The 18,512-nt window shown below is 67.9% G+C and overlaps 1 protein-coding gene across 11 annotated transcripts; it reads right to left on the bottom strand.

Annotated features, from left to right (window-relative positions):
• Positions 1-3,543: 3,543 nt before the first annotated feature.
• Positions 3,544-17,732, bottom strand: FGFR3 (fibroblast growth factor receptor 3). Of its 11 annotated transcripts, none has more exons than XM_061145350.1 (17): positions 17,578-17,732; positions 12,169-12,435; positions 12,001-12,054; positions 10,435-10,607; positions 10,221-10,344; positions 9,950-10,140; positions 9,169-9,319; positions 7,693-7,889; positions 7,254-7,399; positions 6,769-6,890; positions 6,575-6,685; positions 6,203-6,393; positions 5,994-6,116; positions 5,844-5,914; positions 5,544-5,681; positions 5,345-5,450; positions 3,544-5,256 (listed from the first exon to the last, which is right to left on the bottom strand). In XM_061145350.1, exons 1-17 carry the CDS (start codon positions 17,684-17,686, stop codon positions 5,110-5,112), a joined length of 2,421 nt encoding a protein of 806 aa, XP_061001333.1. In that variant the 5' UTR covers positions 17,687-17,732; the 3' UTR covers positions 3,544-5,109. The 11 variants fall into 11 exon arrangements, with proteins under 11 accessions (XP_061001333.1, XP_061001334.1, XP_061001337.1 ...); XM_061145351.1 differs by having other exon boundaries at positions 7,254-7,402; positions 7,699-7,889; XM_061145354.1 differs by having other exon boundaries at positions 7,699-7,889.
• Positions 17,733-18,512: the final 780 nt, after the last annotated feature.

Below are 18,512 nucleotides of genomic sequence, written 5' to 3'. Positions count from 1 at the left end.
GGAGGGGGAGATCCTGAGAGACTGAGGGCCCCTGGGGTCGGGGGGGAGCACCTGCCAGAGCCTATCCCTGTCTGAGGGGCCCTGAGGCCCTGCAGGCCTCCCAACACCTGGGCAGAGCCGAGAACCGACCAGGCCTGCAGCCCCAGGCCCACATCTCGGCTCCAGGGCTGTGCCCTCCCTGGGCAGAAAACTGAGGCCCAGCGGGAGGGCTGCCGGGCAGACGGTTCAAGGAGCAGGACAGACCCCGTCCTGTCTCCCTCCCTTCCAGCAGGGATGTCCGGCCTGCTGCAGGCGGCCTCCCCCTGTGCTGGCCACAGCGCCGCGGGGGCTCCTCCTGCCCTTGCTGAGCCCCGACACCTGTCCCCCTGAAGTGGGCCATGGCCACTTGTTTTTGCCCCGTGGGTTCTGCGCTCACATACGGCTTGTGACCGGGTGGGAGGATGATGGCCCCTGCGGGTGCAGGCATAGACAACTGGCTGCTGGGCTGCAGTGGCTCCCGTCCAAGGTTCATCTCTCCCCCAGCAGGCACCCAGACCCCTTATGCTGTGCACTGAATGTGTCCACTCTGCTGGGAGCTGGCCAGGGACAAGGGCTGCATAAGATGCAGGCACGAGCCGGTGCCCCGGGACAAGACGCTTCTCACTTGCACAGTTCAGAAAGCCGCATCAAGGGGCACCAGGCCCTGGCACGGCTGACCCAGGGCGGGGCAGGGATGGCTTACGGAGTCAGGGCTGCAGTCACGGGATTCTGCAGCCAACCTGAAGGGATGCTTCTGGCCAAACTGAGGTCAGAATGAGTATCCATAAGAGCGAAGACTTAATCGATTGTAAACAAAATCCACACACCCAGGTGATGCTGAGGAAGTTCCGTCCCTGCCACCAGAGTGACAGTGAGAACAGGTGACAGACGGGAAGGACCTGGGGGCAGCCGGCCTTCTCAGGAGGAAGTGGAGCCCATCCCAGGAAGGTCTTCAGGGGGAATTCCAGCCCGTGGACTGGCCGGGAGAAACGCTGGAAGCCACCTGTGCTGGGTGCAGCCTCCCGGAGTGGCCATCATGGGGACAGGGAGCTGGAGTGACCGGTGGGGAGCTGCGTGTGAGGGCCGCCGGCCGTGTGTCCCAAGCACTGCCTTATGCCCAGCCAGGGAAGTCTGACCCACAGGAGCCACCAGCATGTCCATAGCTGTCCCGCCTCCACAAGCCACATGCAGGAGAGGAGGGCAGGGATGTTTCAGACGAGGCCTGGGGAGGGACAGCCAGATGGGGTCCTGATTTACAGCCTGCTCTGGGTGGCTGGGGACCTTCGTTCCTGGTGGGGGCACATGTTTTTACATGGGCGATGCCACAGCTCCCTCAAGCCGGCGGGGCAGAAGTAGACAGCTGCAGCCAAGCATGTTCACGCACCCACCTGGGGAAGAGGACACTGCGAGGTCGGTGTCCAGCCTGGCGAGGTGGGCAGGAGGCCTCCACAGGGTGGGAACAGGATTCCGAAGGCGAGGGGGGCCAGGACTGAGGTGCAGACACACGAGCCCGGTGAGGCATCCCAGGCCGTGAGGGGAAGGCGGAGGGTGAGACCAGGCCAAGAGTCCAAGATTGGAGACTGGGGGCTCTAGAGTCTCCGAGGGCAGGCAGGGTGTTTGCTCCTTGCACCCTAAGCCCACTGCGGCCCGCCCCGGGCCTGGGCCGGACCCCCACCTGCTTGCCGCGGGGCCTCGGGGCCGCGGGTGGAGGTGGGGCCAGGCTGGTGAGGGGCGGGGCAGCAATGGGAGAGGGCGGGGCCAGGTGCGCGGGGGGCGGAGCAGCGATGGGAGGAGCGGGGGCCGCGGGTGGAGGTGGGGCCAAGCTGGCGAGGGGCGGAGCAGCGATAGGAGAGGGCGGGGCCAGGTGCGCAGGGGGCGGAGCAGCGATAGGAGGGGCGGGACCGCAGGTGGAGGCGGGGCCAAACTGTTGAGGGGCGGGGCAGCGATTGGGAGGGGCGGGGCCGGGAGCGTGAGGGGCGGGCAGGTGCGGGCGCGCGGAGAAATGGGCTGCGCCGCTGTCCGGCCCGCTGCCTGGCGCCCCAGCCTGCCCGCTGGGGCCCGTTTCTCCGATCGGCGGCCAGCCCCGGGTCTCCGTCCTGTGCCCCAGGAGGCCGGCCGCCGGGCCCCTGGCTGTTCAGACAGCGCATAGAGCCCCGCCAGGTCCGGGCCGGAGAAGAGCCCGGGGCGCGGCGGGGACGCTGCCCGGCCGGCGCTAGAGGGCGCGCCTTGCCCGCGCTGCGCCGGTCCCGACGGGGACCGCCTCCCGCCTCTGGCCTTGCCCGCGCCCTCCGCGCCCTGGCCCTCCCTGGCCTCCTTGCCCTTCCCGGCGCTATCGCCTCGTGTCCCCCGAGCACTGGACACAAACACGGGGTCTCTGGCAGGCTGGAGAGGCTTGGGAGGGGCCGGAGGCGCTTTCCCGAGTGGTCAGGCGTTGGGCGGCGCCGTTATCCAGAGGCAAGCCCCTGGCAGCCTCTCCTGGTCTCCAGAAAGAGGGTCCAAAAACCCCTCTCTTGAGAGGTGAGCTGAACACAGCGGTAAGGGCAGCAAGTTTCTTTGAAGCCAGAGTAAAAGTTTACAGTGCCCAGGGGCTGATTTGTCCCTCAAGATGGTGGGACATGAGGGACAGAGGGGCACCAGGTCGCAAAGCAGGGGCGCATGGGGTAGCGCCAGCCGGCCCTGGCCAGAGCTCAGTTCCGGGCAGGACGGGACTCCACACGGCCACCTGTCCCTGAAGCCACCCTAGCCTCCCCGCTGGGCACCACCGTTGCCTCCTCCAGGAAGCTTTCCCAAACTCATCCCCACCACTGCTGCATGGGTGTTCTGCTGTCTTGCCTCCCTCAGGCTCTGAACTCTGCAGTAGGCGGGCCCAGATCCTGTTACTGGGCCTCAGCTCCCTGACTGACCAGCCAGAGTATTGGCATACAGTGCCTGCCGGAAGTTGTGTAGGGGGTGATGGTGGGGCCCAAGGGGGTGCCAGGCCTGGGATGGGGAGGGAAGCCAGCCAGGAGCAGGAGTGTGGCCAGGACTGCAGACTGTCGAAGCCCGGGTCCTTGTTTACATGGGGTCCCATGGTGGGGTAGGGCACCCACCTAGAAGCCTCCCTCTCCCCAGCTGACTGGGTAAGCAGGCACAGGGGACAGGGCGGAGGCAGGGGGCCTTGGAACCAGCAACAAGTACCTGGATGTGACCCCCCAGAGTCCCTGAAAACCATGAGCTGGGGACAGACAGGATGGCCAGGCCCAGCCTCTCCTCACTGCCCCTTCACACAAACACATCATCCACATCCCCTGCCCCTGGAGACCCCAGACCAAGGCAGTGAAGACCACCGGTGATCTTGAGGTTCTGCCATGCCAGTGTCGGGCCCCTGTGCCAGAGATCTGGGCTGGAAAGCCCTGGAGAGCGAGACCCAGGTGGCCGGTCCAGTCTGGAGGCCTCCACCCCTGCTGCAACCAGGGACCCCGCCCTCCTGCAGGGAGGACCTGGGAGCTGCCTGGGAGGCCAGGACGAGAGACAAGAAAGCATGGATCTGAACCAGGTGTCTGTTTATTTTTTGGAAAGCACATCTGCCGGTTTGGCCCCCACAAGGCTGGGGTCCCTGAGAACAGAGACCACCCTGAGCCTGCTGACAAGCAGAGAACAGCCGCCCAAACTCAGGGCCGTTAACAGTACAAAAAGTAACAAAACTGAATCTGTGGCTTTCTCTCCCAAGCTTTGAAAGGTAGCAGTCCGGGCTATAAAAGTCTAGAAGCATTGCGTAAGAAGTGTTAAATCTACAGCAAATACATCTTGTAAAAACTCAATAAATTATATATATAGATATATATAAACTTGTAACATCTAATAACATCTGAACCTGCATGCAGGGGTGGCCCCCCCTGAAATTGCCTCCCTGCCTGGAACACATGGCAATTAGAAGAAATTGTATGAAAATACCAGCTTGCTTTGAAGTCTAAAAAAATAAATCTCCTAGAGAAAAATCCTATAGAAATCTACTTCTCCTGCAAAAGAAGGCCAAAGGGAATAAAATATCCTCATGGAATCATCTCAAACTATTAATGACTCTTCAGGGTGCCCAGGGGTTGGCTCCAGCCTTGGGGTGCGGGCTTGGAGGCACCCTCAGCAATCCCCTAAACGAAGCATAAACCTTTTCACTGTTAATAAGTTAAAACTTAAACCTCTGCCATGCACCTGGCTAAACACTAGGGCCCTGGGGAGCGACGGGACACGGCTCTGGGTGTCGATAAATAGCTTTACAAATATACAGGTCCAAGGACAGAAAAGCCCCTCCCTACTCCATGGTTTCTCAACAGCGAGTCCCGGGGGGGCCTCCCCTGGCTGAGGGGCCCCGGCCCCCTGCCCCTGCCCCCTGCCCGCTCAGGGTCCCGAGCCTCAGTTGTACCGGCCTGCCTTTTCCCATATAGATATTTATATATATATGTATGTGTATATCATATACACAGCATCTATTTATATAAATGTACACTCATTTCTGGAATAAACCTTTCAGATAGAAGTTAAAGGCTCCCGCCTTCAGGTACCCGTAATTTCAGTCTCTGGGGGGGCGGGGTGGGGAGTGGGGAGGCCTGGAGGTGGGGGGCTGCTAACACCCCAGGCAGAAGGTGCCACTTGGGGGGGAGGTGCGCCACATTGGGGCTTCCCTGTAGGCTCAGCTTGGGCACTTGGAGGGGCCTCGACCCGCTCTGGACACCGGAGCCTGGCCAGCCCCCCGGGGCTCCCTGTGGGGGACTGCGGGAGGGGCAGGGAGCTCGGGGAGGGGCCCAGCGCCTGTCCTGAGGGGTCCCATGGGAGGAGCCCCTTACATTCTACGTTTGGTCCCCTGGTGCTGCCCGTCCAGGTGGCCAGGAGGTCACCGTACAGCAGGGCGAACACCCCAGGGACCCCAGAGCACATGCGTGTGTGCACGCACGCCCACACACACACACGTGACGTTGTCTGTGCATCCGTCCACCCGTTCCAGGTCTTGGGCCCCGGGCCGGCGGGACCCAGTGGGACCCAGTGATCACGGCACGCCAGCGGCAGCTGGGGTCTGTTCTCACATTGATGGGGGCTTGGCCGGCTGGCCGCGGCCCTTCACGTCCGCGAGCCCCCGCTGCCGGGTGGGGCCGGGGGCAGCAGGTCGTGAGCGAACACGGAGTCATCTCCCGAGGAGCCAGAGCTGGGGGTGTCCTGGCCGCCTGGCGAGTACTGCTCGAAGGGCACTGACAGGTCCAGGTACTCCTGCAGGTGGTAGGTGGGCTACGGTCAGCGCGGCAGCCCCTCCGCACGGGAGCCATCGCGGGGCGGGGCGGGGCGGGCCCACACTCACGTCGGTGGACGTCACGGTGAGAACGCGGTCCAGGTCCTCCACCAGCTGCTTGAAAGTGGGCCTCTGCGAGGGCGCGGCGTGCCAGCATTCACGCATGATCATGTACCTGGGGGACACGCAGGTCGGCCCTGCCCTCCGCTCGCCAGCGCCCCGCCCTCGGGGCTGGCCTCCCCCTCCCCAGCGGCGGGGACGCACTCACAGATCATGCGTGCAGTTGGCCGGCTTGTCCATGCGGTGTCCTTCCTTCAGCAGCTTGAAGAGCTCCTCCACGGGGATGCCGGGGTACGGCGAGCCCCCCAGCGTGAAGATCTCCCAGAGCAGGACCCCGAAGGACCAGCTGTGGGTGGTGGGGGGCGCGGCCGCGTCAGCCCCGGAACAGACCCCACCGGAGCGCAGGGCTCAGCCCAGGGGGCTGCCCCCAAGACCTCCTGGGTGCCTGCCCCCAGCGGCCTGTGCTCCACTCCCCGCCCACGCCCCTGCCAAGTTTGGGGCCACATACACGTCACTTTGGTGGGTGTAGACGCGGTCAAACAAGGCCTCGGGTGCCATCCACTTCACGGGCAGGCGGCCCTGGAGGGATGAAGGGAGCGTGTTGGCTGCCAGGCGCCCTCTTGGCTCAAGAGCCCCCACCTCCCCGGGCTGAGCTCACGTTGGTGGTCTTCTTGTAGTAGTCGAGGTTGTGCACGTCACGGGCCAGGCCGAAGTCGGCGATTTTCATCACGTTGTCCTCGGTCACCAGCACGTTGCGGGCCGCCAGGTCCCTATGGATGCACTAGGGGTGGAGGGCGCGGGTTTGAGCCGGTCCCATGGCCTCTCCAACCGCCGCTCCCTGTCCCCCCACCCCCTGGCCCCGCTCACCTTCTGCGAGGCCAGGTACTCCATGCCCCGCGCCACCTGGTAGGCGCAGGACACCAGGTCTTTGAAGGTCAGCTGCTCCTCGGGCAGCCGGCAGGTGTCGAAGGAGTAGTCAGTGCCCGGGGGCCGCCGCGCCCTTAGGTATTCCCGCAGGTTGCCTTTGGCCGCGTACTCCACCAGCACGTAAAGGGGCCCTGGGGGTGCGGGCGGCTCAGAGGGGTGCCCTGCGGGCCTCCCACCGCCCCACCCCCACGCGGCCCCGCCCCCACCGCGTCTGCGTGCAGGCCCCGCCCACGGCCCTCACCGCCCCAGTGCAGTCTACGCCCACCGCCCCGCCTGCAGACCCCCGCCCTGCCCGCAGGCCCCGGCTCTCACCGCCCTGCGTGCAGGCGCCCAGCAGGTTGATAATGTTCTTGTGTTTTCCAATCATCTTCATCATCTCCATCTCGGACACCAGGTCCGATAAGTCCTTATCCGTGGCATCATCTGTGTGGGGATGGGCAGCGGGGTCAGGCAAGGCCGTCCAGCCTGGCACGGGCCCCCTCGCCACATCCCAACCCAACCATCACCTTTCAGCATCTTCACCGCCACCGTGACGGGCTTGGCAGCTCGGTCCTTGTCGATGCCAATGGCCTCTGCCATGACCACCTGGCCGAAGCAGCCCTCCCCGAGAGGCTTGCCCAGGGTCAGCCTGGTAGCAGAAGCAGAGAGGCCATGAACACACCAGCCTGCTTGAAGTCCTATCCCAGGCAGCCTGAGGTCAGTCCCGCCGCCTCCACGAAGCCCTCCACACTCGCCCCGGCAGCCCTGCTAATGGTGATAAAGGACACTACCCCGCGACCTCTGGACCGTGAGGTCACTTTTCCGAGAGTGGGTCCCCCCTCACCCGTCTCAAGAGGGGGCATCCAGCCCCATATTCATCAGGGAGTCAGCCTGACTCCCATCTGATTTCAGTCAGGCCCGAGTGGGAACCCCTCCCCGCCATGGGACCCCCACCCTCTGTGCCCCCACATCCCCCAGTGGGTCAGGTCCCAGGCCTGCGCACACCACTGACCGGGCCCGGGACAGCTCCCACTTGGGGTCGGCGGGCAGCTCGAGCTCAGAGACGTTGGCCAGGGTGGGGCCCTCGCCCGAAGACAGCCGGGCGATGCGCACCAGCGGCGTGTTGGAGCTCATAGACGAACTGGACTCCAAGGACACCTGCTGGGTCGGCAGGGGCAGGTTGGTGCCGCAGGGCCGGGCAGCCAGGACCCGGAGTGCGGTGCCCACAGACCGCGTGCCCGGGCGGGGCCTGACTTCTGCGTGGTGCTGAGTGGAGGTTTTTAACACATTTTGCACCAGAGTAACCCAGCTCTGCGGGGTGACTGTGAAGACTGGGGAGGGCTCGGCACACACCCCGACGTCCTCAGACTCTACAGATGGGACGCGCCTGGGGGCCGGGGCAGTGGGCCGGGCAAGGGCACGGGCGGGCTCGGAACCTGGTATCTACTTTCTGTTACCTGTCGCTTGAGCGGGAAGCGGGAGACCTTGTGCACTGCGGGCGAGCCCAGGCCCTTCTTGGGTGGGCTCCTCAGGCGGTAGAGCGTCACGGCGGCCACGGCCAGGATGAAGAGGAGGAAGCCCAGCCCATAGCTGAGGACGCCCGCAAACACACCGCCAGCCTCACCGGCCTCCACCAGCTCCTCCTCGGCTGCAAAGACACAGGAGTCGGCGGCCTGGCCCAGCATCGCAGGAGCCTGCGCCTTGCCCAGGGCCGGAGCTGCGGGCATGGTGGGGGTGGGGGCCAGGACAGGGTACAGGCCCCGCCCCTGGCGGGGTAGGGGGAGTGCCAAGGCCTCGTTGAGTCTTCAGCAGCCAGAAGTGCACAGGCCACGAGGAGCAGACAGACCCAGGAGAGAAGAGAGCCCAGCAGAGCCAGCAGCACCCTCACCCGCCACCCGGGAGACGCCAGCGCCACCACGTCAGCTGCCAGGGACCCTGCTGGGCCGGGGCGCTGTGGGGGGGAAGGCCCGTCTGGGTCGAGATAGGGCCCGGTGGACTCTGCCCGCAGGCCGGGTGTGGAAGCCGGCCGGCGGGCTCTGCGGTCCCCTGGCCTCCCCGGCGGCACTGGCGCGTCCCGAGCCCCCAGAGGACAGAGCGAGAGCGGCAGAAGCTGGTACCTGGCAGCACCACCAGCCACGCAGAGTGATGGGAAAACCCGATAGAATTGCCCGCCAGACACGTGTACTCCCCCGCGTCCTCAAAGGTGACATTGCGCAAGGATAGAACCTCTAGCTCCTTGTCGGTGGTGTTAGCGCCCGCCGTCTACAAAGAGAGAACACAGCGCGATAGGAGAGCGCCAAGAGCCGCCCGCGGGCACCGCAGCCAGAGTCCACTCGGCGCCGATCCGGCCAGGCTGCAAGGAAAACGCCGCCACCGCCACCGCGGCCCCCGTGGCCGAGCGGCCTCTGCCCCGCGCGTCCACACCGAGCCCGAAGCCAGTCCCTCCACCGGCGAGTCCTCTGTCCCAAGTGAGCCAGACATGTTGGCCATCAGCACAGCAGGCGGGGTGAGCGTGCACCGGGGGAGGGGGGCAGGCGGGGGTCGGGGAGCAGGCAGCCGGCAGGGCCAGGCAGAAGTGAGTAGCCGTGGGAGCCGGGGCCAGAGAGAGAGGAGGGGCCAGAGAGACAGACAGACAGAGAGAGAGGGCACGCGTGCTAGAGCAGCTGAAGGTGGGCGCTCGGGCCCAGACATCTGGGGCACACACGGGGTGCAGGCGGGTCAGCGCAGGCTATGGGGACTGAGAGCAGGCTGTCATAACGGAGGCCGGGGGTGGGGGGTGGGGGTCAAGGTGCAGAGGCGGCCACGCTGGGAGCAGAGTGTGAGCCAGGGTTGGGGGGCGGGAGTGGTGGGACGTGCAGGTGGGCACAGGGCCAGGGCATCGGAGCTGGAGCTCGGCGTGCCAGGCAGGCGTGGGACAGAGCTGTTACCTGCTGGGGGCCCGTGAACACGCAGCCAAAAGGCCTTCTCAGCCACGCCTATGAAATTGGAGGCTCGACAGAGGTACTCGCCCCCGTCACGCTCGGACACATTGGCCAGGCGGAGGCGCGCGTCGGCCTCCGCACTCTCACTGATCCACGACTGCGGGGACAAGAGACCCGGCTCAGGCGCGGGGGCCCCGCCGGACACGCGGGCGTGACTGCCGAGGAGCTGGCCCTCGCCCGGACCGAGGGACAGCCAGGAGGGCTGCCTGGAGGAGGCGTGGAGACACCTTGCGGCGGGCGCAGTGCTCACACTGGACACAGCTGCCCGTCATGCACCCCCACTGCCCACGGACCCTCAGAGAGGCCTTCCGCGGGGCGCTCAGGCCGCCCGCCCCTGGGGTCCCAGCTGTGTCGCTGCCAGGCCTGAGAGCTCTGGGCACCGCCCCGCCCCCAGTCTGCACTCCCGTCCTGTCTCTCAGCCCCATCGTGTGTCTTTAATAGATGTTTCTCTTTGGGCGGCAGATGTCGCAATCACCCCAACTCGGGTGGCCCCCACCCCGGGTCCGTGGGAACCGAACGGACACAGCCCTGCCCTGAGGGCCCAGGGAGGCGCCTGCAGGCGGTGGAGAGCCCCGCTCTGGGTCTGCAGGCCGCTGTGGACAGACCCCGCCCCCTGGGCCCACCCTGCTGCATCTCCCCAGGCCCAGCGCCTGTGTTCCCACCCCGGGCGGACAGGCTTCCCGCCTGGGACGCCCTCCCCGCCCGGCCAGCCGGCAGCGGTGCCCACCTTGAGCACGGTGACGTAGGGCGTGCCGTCGGGCCCCACCTTGCTGCCGTTCACCTCCACGTGCTTCAGCCACTGGATGTGGGGCTGGGCGTCGCTGTAGACCTTGCAGTGGAACTCCACGTCGCTGCCCAGCACGGCGGTCTGGTTGGCAGGCAGCCCCGCCTGTAGGATGGGGCGGTGCGGAGAGCGCTCTGCGGGGCGGGGAGGGCTTCAGAGGTGGCCTGTGCGCGCCGCCTGGGCCCACCCACCGCGCCCGCGCCCGGGGCCTCACCCAGCACGTCCAGGGTGTAGGTCTGCTGGATTCTGCCGAACTTGTTCTCCACGACGCACGTGTAGTTGCCGCGGTCCGAGGGCACCACGCTCTCCATGACCAGGCTCCACTGCTGGTGCCGCAGCTGCAGGCGGACTCCGGTGAGCCAGTGGCGGGCCCCGCGCCCCCCACCCCCACCCCGAGGCCCCCGCGCCCCCACCCCCCGCGGGCCCACCTTGATGCCCCCGATGCGGTGCTCGCCCCGGAACTCCTTGCCGTTCTTCAGCCAGGTGATGGACGGCATGGGGTTGCCGGCAGCCGGGCAGCGGAAGCGAACTGTGTTGGCGGCCGGCACCGCTAGCAGCTTCTTGTCCATCCGCTCGGGCCGCGTCCAGTAAGGGGCCCCTGCTGTCGGGGGAGGGAAGGCTGTGACCGGGGTAGGGGTGGGTAGAGGCTTGCCTGTCCCCCTCCAGCCTGTTTCCCGCTTGCGGAGGGGATGTCAGCCTTTTGAAGACCCCCGCCCGGGGCTGGAGGAGCTTCCAGTAGCCTGAATGCCACTTCCGGGCACACCCAAAGCCAGGTCCCCTCACCTCCCTCAAACGCCAGCTCCAGTCGGGGGTCTAGGGTGCCGCACCGTGACCCAGGATGCAGAGGTGTCTCGGGGATCTCCACCCACCCAGGCAGGCCCATCGGGGCGGGCCCACCGGGGCGGGCCCACCGACTGGCAGAGGGACCAGGGCACGGCAGGTGAGGAAGTCCAGCTCAATGGATGAGCAACACCCAGCCACCCAGAGAACCCGGAGCCCTGTGACCGGCCGGGAGTCCGTGGGCATCTGCGAGACCCCGGGCCACGCTCTGCCCCGTGGGTGACAGGACGTCCGGGAGGTCCTGCTCCCCTCCCTGCTTTCCGGGACTGTTCACCCCACCCTCACGGCCCAGCTGGTTTTTCTCCTTTGGGGCTGGGCTGGGGAGGCCAGGCAGGCGTCTCCCAGGAGGCAGGCAGCCCCACCAGCGGCCCGCTGGGTGTGCTGCGGCCACGGCGGAAGACCACCCACCCGCCAGAGTGGGCGGGACCCACAGGGGCGGAGGGAGAAGACGGACAGGGCGCCCGCTGGGTCCCCTCATCCCCGCCCCGCATCTCAGGGCGTTGCAAACTCAGCTCCTCCAAAAGCAGACAGCATACCTCCCCAGACCGGCCGCTCCACAGCAGGCAAAGCCCCTGGCTGCTTGCTGTTCCAGGCCCAGGTACCTGGGCACTGTCACCCACAGGCTGCCACCAGGAACCACCGCGGGCAGCCCCTTCCCCATAAATGAGCCTGCGCCTGACACCCACGGCCACCCTGACACCCAACACCCACCGCCACACTGACACCCAGACAGCCCGACACCCAGAGATACCCCAACACCCACGGCCAGCCCCTTTCTCCTGCCTAAGCTATCCCAGGTGCCTCCTGTTTGCCTGAGCCCCTGACTGCTGCCCCTGCCCTGGTTCACACGCAGGTGGGAGTGACCACAAGCCTCGCTCCCCCAGCCCTGGCCACGCCAGCCCCCCAGCTGCTCCCAGAGCCCCGGCCCTCGGCCCTGCAGCACAGTGTTCACCCCACCCCTCACCTGCCCCAGAGCCCAGGGGTGGGCACCCACCGCCCCACACAGGCGGAACCCCGCAGAGGTGGTCCCCCGGCCCCGGTCTCACGCCTGCCTGCCGAGCAGGGGCCCAGTGCCTGGGGCGGGCGGGGCTGGGCCCCGGTGGGAAGGCAGGTCCCCGCCCGGGCAGCCCCACGCACCTGAAGCCTGGTCTCACCTGTGTCCTCGGCCTCGTCGTCCTCATCTTCGTCGTCCCCCGAGGACGGGGCGTCTGTAAGGCAGGCGAGAGGGCGATGTGGGAAGCGGCCTGCAGCCAGGCAGGGCCCTCACCGGGGCGGGCTTCCCCGCGCCTCCCCCACTGGGAGCACCGCGCCCTGGCCACTACCTGTCACGCGCACGTTGAAGAGGCACAGCACCCGCTGGGAGAGGCGCTGGCGGCAGCTGTAGGCCCCGGCGTCCTCGTGGGAGGCGTTGATCACCTGTAGCCGCTGCGGCCCCACCAGGACGCGGCCCGAGGGTGCCAGGCCCACGCCGTCCTTCACCCAGATGGTGGGCTCCGTGGGCGCCCCCGCCGGCAAGCGGCAGCTCAGCTCCACAGTGTCCCCACTGCCAAAGGCCCGCTCCTGTGGGCTGGGCTCGGGGCCTGGGACCTCTGCGGGCGAGATGGGGGTGTGAGGCGGGTGTCCCCACGCAGCACTGGACATGCCGGGCCGTCTGGGGCCTGGAGGCAGGGACCGGGGAGGCGGTCTTGCCAGCTGTCCCATAGGGCGGGCCGGGGCAGGGGCGACCGTCAGCGGTGCCAGGGCCGACTCTCCTATGTTGGCAACGCAAGGAGACGGGTGGGGGGGGGCCAGTCAAACACGTGGACACGGGACACTCCAGAGTGTCGTGAAGCATTTCTCCTGCTTTTTTTCCAACCACTTGGAAATGTTTAAGATCCACAGTGACCTCACGGGCAGCAGCACCGTGGGAGGTGGGCGCGCGCGCGTGCCTCGTGGGGACGTCAGGTGGGGATGACACGGGGAAGGGACAAGGCCACTCATCCCAGGAGGGGGTGCCACCCTCCCCAGGACCTGAGAACAGATACTGCCCAGCATACGACGGAGCACTCCAAACTTCCCAGAACGGCTGAGGCTGAGACAGCCTACATGCGGACTTGGAAGGGAGCGCCTTAGACCTAAACTAGCCTCAGCAATGAGCACCAGGAAAGGGGTCAGCAATGCACGCACGTGTGGTGTGCACGCACCCGTGCACGCACCGGTCTGGTTGGTGGGGTGAGGGGACCGAGGGCCCCACGTTACGGACAGGGACACGGGTGGGAGGAGCAGGAGGGCTCCGCGCTCGGCTGGCGGAGAGCCCCCAGGCCAGGCAGGCAGCCCTGGCCCACCTCCCCCGCAGGTGCCAAGAAGCTGGGCTGGAGGGTCCTTGCAGATTTATGCTAGGCCCCTGGGCCCTCCCGTTGCCCATTGCCTGCCCAGATCCCAAGGGGCCCACAAGGCCTGAGACCCAGGGGCTGACCGCCTGCCCAGGTCTCCCTGCCAGGGGCAGACAATGCCTGGTAGCCTGGGCTTCGGGCCCGGGACAGGGCTGGGTGGTCCCACCGCGCAGACCCAGCTGGATTCGCCGCACCCTTACTTGTCATTCTGCCGATGCATGGCCTAGATTCGAGGCCCAGCTGCCCACTCTGGCCACGCCAGCTCCCCAGACAGGCCCCGCTCAGCCTGCCCACCTCGGGAGGTCCACCGGCTCAGGGCCCACCAGGGGGCTCCCTCAACCGTCCACGGTGTCTGCGTCCCCTTGGCCCCCAGTGAGGGGCTCCCAGCCTGACAGGCAGCCCCCAGTCACAGCCACGGTATCGTGTGGGGACCACCCAGGGCTAGGAGTCAGCTGAGGCCCCCCAGAAGGCCAAGAACAGGCTAGCTGTGGCCACCTCAGCCTCAGGCCCCAGCCCAAGGGCAACAGTGGTTGGTTCCGGTTTGGTCTGGGAGGCGACGGCAGGTCAAGCCACCCGCACAAGTATCCGCTTCAACCCGGTCCAGCAGGGGCTGGAAGGACTCAGGACCGACCCCAGGCCAGACTCAGGCCTGCAGCCATCACCGGTGGCGGGGTGGGGAGAGGTGGGGCCTGGACCCGGCCGACGGCCGACCTCTGACCTGCCCACCACCCTGCCCCACCAGATGGCCGCAGACCCGGGTGGGGACAGCAGAGGCATCACTCCTTCCTGCATGTCCAGTCCACCGGGCCTGCCCTGCGCCAGGAGGGCCCCGGGGAGACCAGGAAGGGCCAAGAGGGTGGTCAGGCAGGGAGACAGAGTGATGGACAGGGTGCAGGGGGCGCTCTACCTCGGGGGTGGGGGAGCCACATGCCGTGGACTGCTCAGCCTCCTATCCCCAGGGGCCTTGGGAAAAGCCTTCCTTGAGCCACACAAGGGGGTCCTCCCACACCCAGATAGCCACCGGGGCCACACCTGGTATACAACAAATGTCCTCTGTGCCTGGTGGGTGCCCGAGTGCCACGTGCCAGCATCTGTCCCCGAGGGTCCACAGCACCTGCTCCCGCCTGCACCCCCAAAGCCTAAGCTCAGTGAGGGGCGCCAAGGGGTACCGTGCCCTGGAGGAGCCAGGCCAGGCCCTCCTCTGGCCCTGTCTCCCAGGCCCAGAATCCCCCACCCGTGACTCAGTATCCCCCACTGTCAGAACAGGGAGACCACCCAAGTAGGGGGACTCCGCCCCAGGGCTGCTGTCCACCCGGCCAGAGCCGGAGCCCGTCTGTGGGGAAGGCAGCGACCTCTGCTGGGGGGACGTGCTCCTGGTTTGGGGTCACTGCAGGCTTGGAGTCACTACGTTGTTCAGTTGCTCACTCCTGTCTGACTCTTTGCGACCCCAAGGACTGCAGCACGTCAGGCTCCTCTGTCCTTCACCATCTCCTGGAGTTTGCTCAAACTCACGTGCTACAGTTCACTCATTCACTACAGCTGAGGCCCCCTCAATGCATGGGGGTGTGCCCGGGTCAGGGGAGACCAGGAGAACAAGGATCGAATTCACACCCCACTCAAAGGAACCCCCTGGAGCCGCTGGAAGAGAAGAGCCCTCCGGCCCTGGACACGTGAGGCTCTCCGCCGCCAGGTACGTGCTTTAAGCATCCCGGAGGGTGCCCCACAGGGACCCTGAAGTCGGGGCCTTCCCCCCACCCCACCTGGAAAGAATCTGAAAGGTTTGGTAACAAAGTTAGAAAAAGAAAGGGGTGGGATTCGGAGGCCTGACTAATTCGGAGGCTAATGAGGGTTTACAGGATTATCCAGCCTAATCCTCCTACAACTGGCCACCAGGACTCCTGGATGGGCAAGGAAACTGAGGCTGTGGGCAAGCACCCGGACCTGGGGCAGGCAGCCAGTCCCTCGGGGCCCAGCAGGGCCTGGGGTTAAGAACCCGCCCCCCCAAAGAGGCTCACCACAAGCCTGCGTTCACTTGTAAATCACGGGCCAGCCAGGCCACCCCCGACCCCAAACCGCTGCCTGGGCACTGCGTCCCCACCTCCTCAATGAGACCCTGGCTCCTCTCTGGGCCCAACTGTAAAATGGGGTGTGCCGGGCCACAGATAGGGCCCCAAGTGGGACTTGAGGGCTTGGGGGGGAGGGCGGGGACGCTCCCCAGCTCGATGCAGGCGCTCAGAGGCCAGAAGTCCAGACTCGGGCTCAGCCCAGGTTAATGAACCACCCAGTGGCCTGTGGGGCTCAAAGTCCAGCCCTGCTGAGGAGCAGGCAGGGGAGGCTGCCACCAGGGCCTTCCTAGACGTGCCCGGCGCCCCCAGGGACCCGTCCTGGCCGGGTGGGTCCCCTGCAACCTCCCCACCGGGTAGGGGCCCCTGCCCAGGCCCTCACTGAGAATGTGGCTCCACGTGGAGAGGAAGCTGCTGGGGTGGCCGGGCGGTCCTGCCATGGACACCTCCTCCACTGTCCTTGACCTCTGCCAGCTCCCTCGCCATAACTTACGCTCCCTGGGAGAGAGCCAGGCTGGGACCTTTGTAAATTTCACGAGGGCTCTGCAGCTCTTTCAGGAACCGGATTAAGTTTATTGATCTTTCAACTGGCTACCTGTTTCGCCAACTTTCCTGCGGAGGCCGGCCCGGTCCTCGGTCTTTCTACCCCAGGCCCGCATCTGGTGGGGACGCCAGCAGTCCCTTAAGGCGGCGCGGGGGTTGGGGGACCCGCTGCCCGTCCCCCCCCCCCCCAACTCTGCGCCGCAGGGGATCCAGGAGGCCTGGGCCCCGCCCCCCGCCCCTCCCCGGGGGCTAGTTGACATTCCCCAGCCGTAGGGAGTAATATCTTTATCTGAATGCGAATGCTAATTCGGCCCCCCCTCCCCGCGGCCGCCTATTCGGCGCCCCTGGAAGCGGGGGCCGCCCTAGCAGGCGCTAAAAGCGCGCGCTGACCTCCTGACGGCCTCTGTCACGCCGCTGAATGACACGCACATTCAAGCGCAGGGCCCACTTTCATTCATAAAAAAATGACATTGTTCCGGGAGGCCGCCGCCGCCGCCGCCGCAGGAAGGGGAGCGGGGGGCGCGGGGAGGGGCGGGCCGCCATCTGCCTGTGTCCAGCCCGCGGCCGCCGCCTCCCTGGCACCGCGCGCCCGCAGCCGCCCGGCTCACACCTCCCCGCGAGGCCGGGCCGCCATCAATGCGCGTCTGTGGCCGCGCCGAGGTACAAAGGAGCGGCTGTTCGGGTCCCGCCCGGGTGGGGCGTGAGCTCACCGGGCGAAGGCCTCCCTCCGCGCGGCCGCCCGGCCGGGGACGGGGGTGCGCGCAGCCCCTCGCACGCGCCGACCCTCTCCAGCGCCGCAAAGTCGTCGGTCTCCAGAGGGGCGGGCTCCCTACGGCCGCCCCCCGGGCCTCCCCTCTCTGCCCGGCCGCCACCGGGAGCCTGGCAGAGCGCGTGCCGGGCGTGGGCACACGGAGCGCTCGGCCGGGGGGCGGTGCGCGCTTGCACCTCGGGGGGCCCGGCGCGTGTGAGGGGCGCGGTCCCGCGCCAAGACGCGCTCCATACCCTCTGCTGCCCGCGCCCACGGGCCCTCCTTGCCGACCCTCGACGTCCCGCCGAACCTTGGTCGCCAGAGGGGGACCACAGCCCCACGCCGCTCGGGCATTCGCGCTAACCACTTTCCAGCCCGGCCTGGCGCTCGGCGCGCGCCCCAGGGGAACAGTTATCTTAACTCCCGGAGTGTGAGAGCTGGGAGGAGGGGAACAGAGGCACTAGAAGGTGTCACCTGGTCGTGCAGGCCACTGAGGGGCTGGGGCCCAGCCGCGGGCTGACGCACTTTCATACCCTCCCTTCAAAGTCCAGAGTCTGCTTTGGCTGCAGCTGGCCATGAACTGGGGCCCGAAGGGGGCTGGGGCAGGGGCATCAACAGCAGGAACTTTCTGTCAGTTCGGACCCCGCAGAACAATGGGAATCGTGGAAACGCAGCCCCCAAGCCCTCCCGACCGCGCCCGGGGGGCAGGCTGCGCCCGGCTGGGGAGCCGCGGGGGGCGGGGAGCGCGGATGCCACCGCGGTGCCCAGCTCGCCGCCACAGCCTCGTACTTGGGTGGCAGCCCTGCGGCTCCAGGCGCCCCACAAACTGCCGCGCCAGCTCTGGCCCCGATCCCCGGGGAGGGCGGGCGGCAGAAACCCGGACGCCGGCCCCGCGATGCCAGCGCAGAGCGCGCCCAGGGGCCCACTCAAACATCCAACGCCCCACACCCACCTCGGCGCCCGTTCCCCGGCCCCGCCGCCGCCGCCCGCCGGGTCCCCGCGTACCTGCCGCTCTCCGCGCGACGCGGGGCTCCACGCCCGGGGAACCGAGGACGGCGCCGGTCATGACCGCCACTGCCACGCAAAACGCGAGGACGCGAGCCGGGGCGCCCATCGCGGGGGCGGGGGGTGCGGCGTCCTCAGGCGGCGCGCGCCAGCATGCTGCCCCCCATGGCCCGGCTCTAGCACCGGCGGGAGGAGGGCGCCGTTGCGGAGTCTGCGGGAGGAAGCAGGCAACTCGTTAAGCGGGCGGGCCGGGGAGCGCAGGGGCGGAGGCGGCGGTGGCCGGGCTCCTGCGCCCCGGCCCCTCCGATCCCCGGCCGCCCCGCCCGCCCGCCCGCCCGCCGCCGCCGCCGCCGCCGCCGCCGCCCAGGGCTCCCGGGCCGCCTGGCGCCGGCCGCCGCCTCCCCACCGCGGTCCCTCCTCCCCCTTCCCTCCCTGGCTGCTGCACAGCCCTCCCAGGGCGGCGGCGGCGGCGGCGGCGGCAAACTTTCCAGAGCGGGAAGCCCGCGCCCCGGCCGGGCCCCGCCGCAGACACCGCTTGGGATCCGAGCCCGCCGCGCGCTCCGGACCCCTCGCGCCCGCCGGGTCCCCACGCACCGACCTGGCGGCCCCGGGCGCCCGACTCGCTGAGCGCGGCTCCGGATCGCGCCCGCCGCGCGCCGGCCCAGCGCCTGCGCCTCGTCCCTCCGGCCGTCCGCCCGGGCTCAGTGCTCGGTGCGCCCGGCCGAGCTGGACCGCGCGGCGTCAGCTGCCCGCGCCGCCGCCGCCGCCGCCGCCACCGCGCACTGAGCCCGGGCGGCCGGGCGCGCGGCAGCCAGTGGGGGCCGGCCCGCTCCCTCCCCGCCCCGCCCCGGCCACGCCCGCCCCGGCTCGCTGGGCGCGGGGACACGCCCCTCCCCTGGGGCGGTCCGGGGGCGGGGCCGCGGCCGGCCTAGCCC

This window comes from Dama dama, chromosome 6, assembly GCF_033118175.1.
Source record: "Dama dama isolate Ldn47 chromosome 6, ASM3311817v1, whole genome shotgun sequence".
In the NCBI taxonomy this organism is placed as follows: Eukaryota; Metazoa; Chordata; class Mammalia; order Artiodactyla; family Cervidae; genus Dama; species Dama dama.
This window is presented reverse-complemented; position numbering and strand designations above follow the sequence as displayed.